Raw genomic sequence first — 13744 nt, 5'->3', positions numbered from 1 at the left:
GTCTAACATACTATCATATCATTTTCTGTTACACCAGTTATTTTCAATTTTTGAAATAAAGCCAGTGTTTTCTGACAAGAAGTCTTATAAAGTTTAAAATAATTTAAATACGAACGGGTAAAATGTAGATTGTAGAGACAGAATGATGACACAGGATGCTTTTTCAAAGTTCTCCATATGGCACAAGACCACAGTTATTTGCCCTTGGTTGACAATACGGAAGTAGTTACGCGGAAAATAGTTCCTCTGTTTGAAGGTGAATATTGGTGAATTTTTGAGTGAAAGACCTGCAATAAATGGCATGATTTAATAGAGGAGATATGAAATGATAGGTACATGTACAATTTGACAGAATGTGAATGTCAGAATATGCATAACATGACTTTTTGATACGGCCTGTTTTGCCTGTTTGTGGCCATCTAGAGAGTATTCTTCATACGCATGTGATTTGGTTCAAAATGGTGAGAAAAAGAGCCGGTCAACCCAATGTTTACTGTGACTGGAACTTTTTCTCTTGAATAGTTCTGTTGAGTTCAGGTATTTTTATGGGGGTTGGCATGCATGCGAAATTGCTATAGTGTCCAGTGCCTATATAGAATATATAGTAAAAATAACTGTGGTCTTAGGCCATATAGCAATACAGGGAAAACTAGTGTCGGCCCCTGCAGCTACAGAAAAAAAACAACAACAACGATACGTTTTGAAGGAATTTAGTCGAGGGTCAACCTTGAAAATTCTTTGTGAAATTATTTTAAAATCGTATAATAAGGGACCATCCTTTAAATATTAATGATGTGGATTTGGTGGTTTAGTACAGAACGTTCTATAAAAATGTTGTGGACGGACGGACGGACGATGGGTAACGGACATCCAACGATGCTAAAATGTGTTGTTAATGACATATAAAAATGTCAAGAAAATCGAATAATGCTATGTTACCATTTTACATGTTTTAAGACCTCAACTCAATATTAAAAGTCACAAAAATACGCATGTCTTGATTTTACGAACGCACGCGAATGCCATCATAAGGCAGGCAAATCCTGACTTCTTGTCATATTTTTGAAAACAAATTTTTACTTGACTATATATCAGGAAAAACTCAATATCTACACCTTTGCATCCTAAAAAAAAAATTTGCTCATTTGATGAAAACAAAACATTCTTGTGACATTCTATAAATGTGTGTAAAATGAATGATGTGATATCTTTGCACAATTTGATTTTGATTTTGGACATTAAACCTTACACAATCCCTAGAAACGGTTCAAGTGGAACTCTGTTAATCCCTGAAAATAAAAACCTGAAACTATGGAATTGCTAGCACACAAAACAACAGGTCCAATACATTGTATATTGCTCGCATACAAAAATGAGAGTTCAAATTGTTTTTTTTTTTTTTTTTTTTTTTTCAGAATTAATGCAAACCGAATTACTATGTATTCAGTGACTACTGGAAAACGTTATTTAATAGCGATATCTAAAGTTATTTAATAGCGATATTATCTCTACTAAAGTTTGAGAGATAACTTGAATTCTAAAAGAGCAGTCTGTACTGTAACTGATATATCATTTTAGAGATAGTGCCGTGTGGTTCTGGGACAAATTGCTGAACACAATTATAGAGCTGTCCTTTTATTGAAATAAGCTATCAATTTGTCTTCAAATGCTAACTTTTTATGGTTTAAGAGATAGCTTCGTTTTAATTCAATAGGTTGGGGAAATACAAACCTCTCCCTACGCCATGTTATCAGTTATATTGGTCAAAACTTCTCTTCTGGAAGAACCGCCAAAGACGTGTGGTAGCTTCACCATATATACACTCGGAACTAAACACAAGCCACACTCGGAGCTTGATAGTATTCATTTCTTTTCTGATATCTTCAACAAAGGAATAGAAATTGAAGAATAACGTCGCTTGGAGAGTACCCTAACCTTTGTACTAGTATGCTGATATGAAACTGTCTGTTATACCCAATCATCCGGGACGGTTTGCATGCAGTGATGCATTTCACAGGCATCATACTGGTTAATTCTGTCTGTTCAACGTGTAGGATATTTTTTGTTCTATTCTGTTCTAACTTGTGATAGATCAGTTATTTTTTACGTTATTGTATTTTGTTTCATGTTTTGATCGCACTTATCTTATCTTGTAAAGTAAATTTTAAATTGTCATTCAATATCTTATACTTTGTGTATAGTTAACTATTTTGTTGTTGTTGTTTTATTTAGGAGTTTAATCTGCTTAGCTTTAATTTAAAACGCTATGTATCATAAAATTTTTACCGTAATGTAATTTTAAATTAATTCTATAATAGCTCAATTACCTTTGTTATTGAACATTATGTAGATGCTTTTATGTAAAGCACTTTTGACTTGAACGTATTTTATATGAAAAGAGTGTTATATAAATGTTGTATATAATAATATTAATAATAATAATAGTAATAGCGTAAATGGTGCCTAATCCTAGCACATAGCGTTTCTATTCCTGCAATTTTGTTGCACATCAAGAATTAGTCATCTTTCTTTTGATATTGATACTCTAATAGATAAAATAATGAAAATATTAGTATCAGTATAAGCATATAATGAATGAATATGTATGAAATTGTTACACCTTCACAGTATTAACTAACGATTGTCAATATTTATTTGAAAAGTCCGGATTTGCATCGGGGTAAGTTCAAATATGAAACCATTGTCCAAGTGATTGATAACATATCGTTGTTCGTCATCTGAAAGATAACAGATGGTCTTCATTACGACAACTTCGGCGATATATGATCTTTTTGTGTCGATTCACCGTAAAACCCAACTCATTCATTCATTCATTACGACAACTATCTCGCCTCTGGTCATTATTCCTATATTACGATATGATTAATGATTTTTTTCTAGCCCTGTCACTTCAAAGTGTATTGAGAAGCCCATCATCTTTAGTTCAAATTTAAATTTCCATCATCCATCCTATGTAACACATATCTTTAAATTATGATAAATGGACAAAATAATAACATCGTAAACTATTTATGTCCATTAAATCTAAATAAGATCAGTGAATGATAAGAACATTGCAAATTAAGGCAAGAACGTTTACTTTCATGAAAGCATAATAGCTTAGAATATATCATTTTTCCCCAAAACATCTTACGTTTTGTTTTCCATTTTAGTCTCTGCATATCTTCTATTTTCATGTTTGCCCCAAGAGACATCTCTATAACTTCAGTGATGTGAAATGGATGGAACAAGTTCTGAAACATGATTTACGAGAAACGGAATTTTGAGTTTAGATATTCTCAAGAAGAAGTATGACTAGTAGGAAAATATGATTCATTAATGACGAAAAACTGTATCTAATTAATAGTACATTAAAAGCTTAATAATAAACTATGGACGCTCCACTATGGTGCTTCATGTGCATAAAAGAGATGTTGTTGTTTTAAAAATGTAATACTGCAAGAACTTGTATCTTGTGCTCTGCACTTCCTTAAACTATTGGTTTTACTGCATTCTGCAAAAGGAGAAACAAGAATGGTGCTTCGGTATTCTATAGTAAAATCAAAGGGTCATATCCTGAGAACATGCGCATCTCCTGCTGGTAGTGAAGCTTAATGTTCTTTTTAAACCTTACAAGAATTTCTATGTAGAGTTTCCATCTTAAAACTAATTGGTCAGAAAGATTCCTGATTCCCCTCCGTGCATTATTTCATCATGAGCGGGAACCTGGGTAGTACCACCGACCTTCCGTAAGCCAGCTGGATGGCTTCCTCACATTAAGAACGCCCCGAGTGAGGCTCGGACCCACACTGATTAGGGGCATGTAGATACAAAGGGTCATAACTCAGTAAAATCAATCCACCGTAAAACGCATAATGGATGTATAACTAGGTTTCACATACAGGCACTATAACCTCATTTCCCTCTCTAAATCCCAGTTTCTTTTGTTCTGCTAATTTCTTTTCTTTTTTCCGGGTAAGCCTTTTGTTTTTGGTCCTTGCTACATGTGCAATTGTTAATTCATGCTCAATCCGGGCTAGAGGGCGCGGACGGTAACATGCTTTTCCACTACGGTCCATAAAAAGGCTCAATCAAACCGAGCCTGCAACATTTTCATTTTCGTTGTGTTGGGTGGATGTGGAGTTGCCACTTTTTAAATTTCTTACCGAACATTCCTTTTAAGTTTCATTCAAATCCCATCAACAGTACAGGAGAAATATTCAGTATAACGCTAATTTAAAAATCACAATTAAAGGTCTTAGTACTGCAGTAAATTAGTGAATTGTGCATCTCTTCTTGGTAGAGAAGCTTTCAGCCTGTGCAAATACTACAAAATAAGCCAGGTCAGAATTGTCGGGACAGACGCACGCATGTACTAACGGACGGACGTCTATACGTTCCTTCTAAATTTTTGGATAGCGTAAAGATTCAGTCACTGTAAAATCAATTGACTCAACGTATAATTTATAAAACGACCGTACAAATGTAGGAATTCACATTATATAATTCATATTATGATATGGTGTTTTACATTTTGTCACAACGAAATGGATGTTTTCTACTTATGATAATACAGACTGAAATGACAGACTGATACTTTTCGCTGTAGTGGTAATAAAACACAGCTGAAATGTTTAATAAACTTGTCTTACCTGTAAATCTACCGTTGCTGGACTTGACATTGTCTCATCTTCAAACTCTTCAAATATATTCTCTAATCGTAAAAGCAAAGACGTGTATGTTGTTTCTACGACGGGTTCTTGCCAAGCATCCAGCGTTAACAAATGTACATTTTCTGGCAGTGCTCTTGTTATTCCTGACCACTGAAACAAAGTGTTATAGATACATTTAAATTATTTATTTCAGATGATAACCTTCCTACGAAAGCATTTACAGGAAGCTTAACGAATGAAAAGGTTTCATTTCCTTGACCGAGGAACCAAGAGTAAGTAGATGTTTAAGATGACGTCAGTATATACTTAATTATAAGCGTAAATTGTTAACTTCTGTCAAATTAGACTTTAAAACTAGAAATCATTTAAAAATTCGAAACGAAACTAACGGGTTTTTTTTTTTGAAGCAATTAAAAAACTGAAAAACGCAATCACAAACTAACATGTAAGTCACCAGAATTAACTTGAATTTTGCATTGGGTATCAGTATTTAGCATTAGATGAACACTGCATTTTAACACTTAGATGCTACATAATTTTAAGAATCGTATAAGAGGAAATAAGAAATGCTGAAAAAGGTGGTGAAAACCATAACGGCTTAGTTGATTAAAAGTTTCGTTGAATATTTGACGATGACATTTTTTGTCAAATTGCTTATATATAAACTATAATTATATGAATGTCTTCTCATGTTGAAATTACTAAACGAGTTGAATTGTTTGACAATTTAGCAAGACCCTTAATGTAAAATTCTTTTTACAACATATTAGCTTTACCAGGCGAAGCGTCAACATTTCTTCCCTCTTAATGTAAGACCGAGTCAGTTCATCTAACGTCTCTTATACTTAAAATGACACCAACATCAATGCTTTATTACATACCAAACTTATGCATTGGCCTTATTTCACCTCAAGACGTCAAACATGTGAAAATATTTTTATAAATATCTGACACTTTACGATCTACGTGTACTGTATTAACAATACTGAATCAATCGGTCTTCAGAAATCTCTTCAGGAGGCTGGGTCGTTTGACAAAAAATCCTGTCGTAATGTTTACAAAAATCTCTATTGGTTTATGAGAAACTTGTCATTATTATTATTATTGATGAATTTCGCGCGTTTGTTATATGTAAAACGCATTTGAACGTGTTTATCATGAAAAGGGCGCTATATAAATCTGGTATAATAATAATAATGAGAAACTAGTCATTGATAATTTACACTTAAAGCCCCAACATCCGATCAGACTATCGGATGTAAATGAGCTATAAAGTAGGCAGTGCTTATCAGCTGAATCAGTGGAGGTTATCTATTTATAACTAAGATGTAAACACAAGCATGTTTTACCTTGAATTGTAGAGCCCAGTTTGAAATAGGGGTTTATATTGATGTTTAGGTTGTTTATGAAACTGCATAATTTAACAATATAATTATATTTAATGTTATCATTTTAACAGATTTTATTATCATTATTTCTTAAATCTTATGCACCATTCAAGCTCCCTGTAAACTAATTTGACCAGTTTATGGACCATTGCATAATATTGTTTTAACCTTTGACTTAGCAGCACCAATTAGTAATAAATAGCAAGTAAAACATCTGGTATTACAGTACAGTATGGATAGATCTAGATAAGATCTGAGGCAGAAGCTGCAGTGTAACAGTAATTTTACAGTTTGTTTCTCAGTGTATATGTGTTCATAAATGGTAATCAGATGTTCTACAAAAGAAATGCAAAATATTGATAGTTTATAACATTTTTACTGGAAGTGATGCTAAATTATATACCATGTTATTGTTATTTTCTGATATAATGAATGTGGACTTCCACTACTAGTTATTGTTATTATCAAATAAAGAGGAAACAAGTTTATTTGGCGTAAATGGATAGCCCTTCCTTATCCTTGACCAAGTGAACCAGTTTTCTAAGGTTGAGTTTATTTCTTCAGAAGGGGCAATCAAACTAAAGAATAAAATGAACACACTAAAATTGCAGATTCATGTTTAGATTTCTGACAGAGAATCTTAATAAAACTTTAGTAGAATAATGTATAATGCACAAATTGCACTTCAGACCCTGTTTAATGTACAAAAAATCTGTCTACGACAGGTAACATCCCCCTAACTTGGAATCCTTGAAGTATGTCCAGAAAAAAAGTGGCGGGTTGGCATTGTTTAGGCTTTCATTGTGAGAATAAAATGGAAAACCAGAAAAAAAATGTATATCAGTTTTGGTAACTGAGGAACAAAAATTAACAACTGAAGCACTATTTAATCATAATAACTGGGAATTTATTGAAAGCACCAATCAAGAGAGTTAGGTGAAAACAGTGGTGAATTAGCTCAAGGTCATCAAAAAAAATAAATAGAGCAGACAACAGTGCACAAGGAATGTCCAGTTCTCAGGAAACGGATATGATCGATGAATCGGATGATGATACAGATAATGAAGGAATGTGTAAGGAGTGTTTTTATTTGCCCTGTGTGACAACAAATGAACAAGCATGGCTGGGGAAGGGAAAAGCACCTCATATAAAAAAATAGGGATTGCAAGAAAAATCCGCTCTAAATTTTTTTTGTCAAATCTGGATCGTCGTAATGCTTGGCGCAGTAAAAATAATTATTAAGCAAGGCAAAGGTTATGAAAAAAGACAATCTAAGTGTTGACATTGTAAGGGTACAACGTGAAATAATGCCAGACTGTGTTCTTGAACTTGTACGCTCACGATATCCAAACCCTGTAGGAGTACCATATACTGGACATACCTGTACTAATACATGTATATGTAACAGTGTAAATAACTATAATATATTTTCATATTATTCACATCTGTACACATATATGCTGCAAAATGAAAAGGATTATGTTCTTACTATAATATATCCTATAAAGAATAAATGCCATGCAAAAATAATGTTACATCATAATATAAGTAATACAATATACTGGAATAATGTGAAGTGTATAAATGGAATTTTATGTCTTTTGACTAATCAAATGGATTTACAAAATTTGCTGTCTCTTAAAACTGGTAAGTTTTGCATGATTTGTGCTTGTGTTTACATTTTGCTCTATACCATGTGCTACTGTTTACAAACACAGATCACATCATCATTAATTATTCTGACTCCTCCCACAAAATTCAAATTTCAAACTGTCAGTGCAATATTTTTTTACTCAAAGGCACCTTTTTTCCAATAAAATGTCATTTTATAACTCACAAAGGAATAAGAATAGGCTAAAGTATATGTGCAAATTTTTTAAAAAAATTTTTATTCATGATTCAAGTTAAAATTCATAAAAAACCATCACTGAACTGAAAAATGTTCAAAATGTAAGGGAAACAACCCATCCGCCATTGCCTCCCTTTTATATTCCTGTTGGGGGTTTAAAGGATGACAAAGCAAAATCTGAACATTTGCCTCCATCACGTAGACAGGAATATCTAATTATTTATTCATTTGCATACGTAATAAACATTAAATTAATGAAAAAAGTAGAAACAGCTAGCATCTACTCATGTTTCAATTAAGTGTAATCCTTTTCATCAAACTACCATATTGATTTATGAAAACATTTAACCTTACAATTATGTTGAAAAATTTTTTTCTACTACAGAAACAATTTAAATTGAATAAAAGTGACTTTTGAAATTAGGAGAATATACTTGTAAGTACTGTACATTCTAACGTAGTCATGACGTTAGTGTTGAGTGATTTTGCGTACAATTCACATCTCTTAGTATACTTTTATTTCTATCCATTCCAATGGTATAAAACAAATAAAGTGAACTTAAACAAGGCTAGAGTGTTTAAACGTATATCTAGAAATTACGGGTTCGGATCACGACTTGAGTGGAGTTTAACAGCAGTTTTGGTAATGACCGGGTACGGAGTTAATTTCCACGATCGGAGATGAAATAGAATAGAACTAAAAACAGTCGCCAAAGAATGAATGTGTCAATAATTGGGACTAAACATGTTACTTTGAAAATGTAGAAAATATGATGAAAAAAACAAGGAAGAATATCCAACAGGGAAAGCCACGTTCAAAACACGCAGCCTCCCCAAAGACACACACGAACAACTCTCGCACACCACACACAAAAATGAAAACAAAAGGACAAAACAAACATATACAGGAACACACCGTCTTGGAACGGTCAGTGGCAAAACCACCACTGGGGAGTTTAAACCGGTTTATAGTGCACCTAAACTCACTCTTACCCTCACCATGTTCCAAAGTCACAAGACAGTGTAAATAAAAGTAATCCCCGCCAGGTGAGACCCTAACATACGTAAAGGCAACAGAAGGTATGTAATGTAAAACACAAAGATGCCCTTGTAGATATAATATAAAAATGCAATCCTTAAGAACCTAAAACGCATGCACTCAATGCCTTTGCAGAAGACGGAGCAACAAGGGAAACACCCTTAAGGGCCCGACGAAACAGGCCAGAAGACGGAAATCAAAATAGCTCAGTCCTGGTGGGATTCAAGAACTACTAATCATAGAGTCCTTCACCTGATCGTCAGACACAATCAAAGAGGAAAGCGTAGCGTCCAACAGTAAAAGGGTTGAATACCAAACATGCGGTATGTCTCAAAACAGTTGGGTCATAACCTCTTTTCATAAAACGTTTAATTACTTTACTAAATACAATTGGAAAATTGCCATGACCCAAAATCTTACAAAGTTTTGTAAACCACATCCCCATAAAAAGCGGGTCTGATATACCTTCTCGCAGAAGTGATTTAAAATTGCTATCGTATTTTAAAATCAAATCTGAATTACGATAGTAAAATTTGGAAAAGTATTAAAAGTATTGAAATCTTCAACATGACTACACGCTCTTGCAAACCGAATTAACTGAGAAATATATACCCCATAAGATGTAGCCTGGGGTACATTTCCATCCAAATGGGGGAAAATTAAAATCATTCCTCTTGTCATAAATTTTGGTATGTATGAAATTGTCTTAAATAGAGAGATTAAATCTAGAAATGAAGTAGTATTATCCGAGTTGTTAGTTTTATTTAACTGCAGCTCCCTGGGATATATATTTTCCACTAACTGATCAAAAAACGGACTATCCATATTACGTATATCATCCAGAAAGGGTGATGTATTATTAAATGCAGTTATAATGTCTGCCTGTGCATCTTGAGAAAGGCTCAACATAAAATCTCTTTCATAACAATATAAAAACATCTGCAACAAGGGGTGCACAATTTGTTCCAATGGGAATACCAATTGCTTGTCTGAAAACTGCATTCCCAAACCTGACGTAAATATTGTTCAATAAAAAGGAAAGGGCTTTACAAACTTCGTCACAGGTCCACATAGTAAAATTTTTTACAATGCAATTAGTAAAAAATGCTTTATTGAAATTGCAAGCCAGAAAACTTTTCAAGTCAAACTTTTCTTCATCCTAGTCAGACGCAAGTAAGATGTTTTTGTGATCAAAATGTATCTACACCGAAATGGTGACGAAATTGTTTGGAAAGGAACTGAGTCATTATTAACTATTAATGTTATTAACTGAAAATTATTTAGTAATAGAATCTGATCAAGATGATAAAATTTTATACTCTCAATTAAAAATAAATTAAAGAGTCAGTGCTAAAATGACATGTTGTGTAGTTCAATTTAATCAATATAATATTACCAATTACCTCTTTCAACAGGGTTAGCGTTAGCAGTACCATTAACAGCGAAAATAATTTACTTAATTTTAATGTCGCAATTCAGGGTTTCTTTTAAGATTTCACATAAATACTCTGGAAATACTTCTAAAAGCCTGGCATTTTAGAAAATGTTATTTACAAACTACAACTGAATTTAAAACTGCGTATTGCATTATAAAACTCTTTGATTGTATGGGTCGGAAAAAAGTGAAATACCCGATAATAGACATTATTTTGATTCATTAAAAATCACTCTTTTATTGAATTTTCGGCCACCTGGCCTTTATCAAAACATGAAAAGTCATTGATACAGCTATGTAACATCCATATTATAATACTTGTTTTGTCTCAATGACGTGACGTCATTTCCTGTAAACACGACGTCAAACGACATAACGTCACTTCCCGTATTATTTCACATGTGTCTGTCACTCAATTTATGTGTTATATTTAACATTGCAACCATGTGGAAATTTCGTTGCAAGCTTCTTCATCCATTTCTCCTCTATTATCTGTCTGTAAAGGCGGCCTTCATGGTATAACTTTTGCAGTACTACCACCTGCAAGTCCCTTTCAGTATGACCTATAAAATGACGATTAATAGGCTTGTCAACCTGTTGTCTGATATCACGCAAATGTTCACTTATTCTTTCTTTATAAATTGATTCATAAATTGAGTGACAGACACATGTGAAATAATACAGGAAATGACGTTACGTCATTGAGACAAAACAAGTATTATAATATGGATGTTACATAGCTGTATCAATGACTTTTCATGTTTTGATAAAGGCCAGGTGGCCGAAAATTCAATAAAAGAGTGATTTTTAATGAATTATTATATCTACTTCCCTATGGAAGATCTTTGAATGAAGACAATATTTTGATTTGTTTCGCCGCATCCTAAATTGTGTTTGTCATGTCGCTCTGCTTTCTGCAAAGGTCCTGAGTGTATGCATATAATGGTTCCTTATGTTTTCTTTTATATGTTCTTACTTTTTAAATGCATTTTGTATTTTATACCTCGCGCCTTTTGTTACCAATACATGTGTAAATGATTCACCTGATGGTGATATATTGAGACTTAACATGGAAGGGATTAAAACGGGGTTTGTAGGCTACAATTTGTTTCGAACTTCAAAGTTTTTTTCCACTGGCCGTTCTCAGGCAGTACCTCTTGCTTTTATGGTGTTTCTGATTGTTGTCGCTACACCTTTACATTACTGATGGTTTTCTTTCGGGGAAGATATGTTCTTTGAGCATGGTTATTCATGTTTGCTTTTTGTCTTTTGTCTTACGGAAGATCGGTGGTTCTACCCAGGTGCCCGCCCGTGATGAAATAATGCACGGAGGGGCACCTGAGGTCTTCCTCCACCATCAAAGCTGGAAAGTCGCCATATTACCTATAATTGTGTCGGTGCGACGTTAAACCCCACAAAATAAGATAAATAAATATTGTTAGTCTCCTATTAGTCATACACGAGTGTCAATGAATTGATATTTGCCAAGTATATTTCTTATCATATATGTACATTGAAATACACTTTTAAACTGAATGCAACAATCCTAAAATTCAAAGATCATATTAATTTGAATTAAATTAATCCTTGGAATTTAATGTTTGGATTGGACGGATTAAGTTTCTTATGAATATATTTGGTTCCACACTGGTTTTCTATTAGCACTAAAGCTAAAAAGAGAAAGTTTTGTAAAGGCATTATATGTCAAAATTCAATATAATTATGTGTAGATTTATTGAAGAAGGACACTATACGTAGTGTCTCTGTTATTCTTGCCCTAACTCATACCGCCTTACAAGTATCACAAGCAAAATAGCAGTGTCCATCAGTAACTTGACAGCACATCATCAATGTTGTTTCCGCCTGTGAAAATCTAGTACATTACAACACTATTATTTCTAAATTGTGCAACTTTCACTAAATGTTTGCCTAGTGAAAAGACACTGTATCTCTCAGAAGAGATTTAGTCTTTTTTGAACTTTAGCGAAAGTGATCCCTTTTGTCTTACCAGTGTTTTTCGAGTGTTTGCCCAGTCACTATATTGTGGAAGTTGTGTGGAAAATGTTATAAATGGTTGGAGATAAATCTTCTGGTATAGTGGTCGGTATACTGACGACGCTCTGGATATCTTGTTGAGCATGATATAATGTGTTCCTGAACAAAAAAGACATAAACAATTAAAAAATGCGAACAATTTTGAAAATTCAATTAGAATGTTTAGAGATGATATAACAGAAAATCGACACGGCTGTTGCCATATATATATATAACAATTAAATGAGAACATGGCATGAACAAACAGTTTATAAAAGTACAATATATTTGATAATATCACAGTAAAAACTATCAAATGTAAAATATGATTGTTTAATTAAATGAAACATAAAACAAAAAGAAAATGTGATATTTGTACGTTGTTTTTCTCTCGTTGCTAAGCTGCTAACTATTTGTTTATCTGTTCAGAGATTCACAGACCTTTCCAAAATGTATAGTTGTATATATTTAAAAAAAACACAACTAAAACGGTTGGTACATTTTACCAGATAAAACTGCACAAAATGGTATATGCCTCCTTAGGTGATAAAAGATATGTGGGTGAAGTAAGTTCACCTCTAACCACAATGCCTTTTCCACTTGCTCCGTATTCCGTCAGCGGTTCCTCAACACCAAGGGAATCATCCAAGAACGTGCGGCGATGTATCTGTTAATAGCGTCTCTCGTATTAATACAAAATGTAACAAGTTGCAAAACTTAGGCCAAGTAAAACAGAATTATTATTTATCTATTTAAACCTGTAATGTGCAAAATAACATTTTTTCGTGTCGTGGTTGGGTAGTTGGCAATAAATACTTCTCATCTTTTCGTCGGAAGAACATTTTATTTCTGATATGAATTGGTAGCAATTTATTTGAATGTATAATAAAGTATCATGCCCACTGTTTGTTAAATTCTTAAGGTCACAATAAATTGTTTCAGCTCAATCAGCGCTGGGCTTATTACTCGGTTGAAATCCTTAGAATTAATTTGGGTTTAAAAGCAGCTAATTGTTTTCCAAGTGTTTACATACAATCGTCCATATTGCTTCTGTAACACACATGCTGTTAATCTTATTTCGATAAATGTTTAACAAGATTGTTTTATTTATCCGATTAATTTACGCTGTTGATAGTGGATAACGGATAAAAATTGTGCTGCAAAACAAACTTGAAATTGAGATGATTTGATCTTAATATATCAACTGAATTATTAAAATTTTGATATAATTATGATAATACACTGACTTACGTGTTTCACTTAAAAAAAGCCTCAGTGGAAGAAAACAGCCATTTAAACTGATTTTGCCACCTGGGTAACATATTG

The 13744-nt window shown here is 33.2% G+C and overlaps 1 protein-coding gene across 1 annotated transcript in view; it reads right to left on the bottom strand.

Annotated features, from left to right (window-relative positions):
• Positions 1 to 1289: 1289 nt before the first annotated feature.
• LOC123562785 (lysosomal alpha-mannosidase-like) overlaps positions 1290 to 13744 on the bottom strand; it is a 42238-nt gene continuing 29783 nt past the window's right edge. The window contains exons 22-26 of the mRNA XM_045355379.2: positions 12995 to 13085; positions 12393 to 12538; positions 4653 to 4823; positions 3155 to 3254; positions 1290 to 2738 (exon numbers count right to left, since the gene is read on the bottom strand). Coding sequence (XP_045211314.1) covers positions 2635 to 2738; positions 3155 to 3254; positions 4653 to 4823; positions 12393 to 12538; positions 12995 to 13085 — 612 coding nt within the window. The 3' untranslated portion in view covers positions 1290 to 2634. The remainder of the gene's footprint in view (positions 2739 to 3154; positions 3255 to 4652; positions 4824 to 12392; positions 12539 to 12994; positions 13086 to 13744) is intronic.

Source organism: Mercenaria mercenaria, chromosome 2 (genome assembly GCF_021730395.1).
Source record: "Mercenaria mercenaria strain notata chromosome 2, MADL_Memer_1, whole genome shotgun sequence".
Classification (NCBI taxonomy): Eukaryota; Metazoa; Mollusca; class Bivalvia; order Venerida; family Veneridae; genus Mercenaria; species Mercenaria mercenaria.
This window is presented reverse-complemented; position numbering and strand designations above follow the sequence as displayed.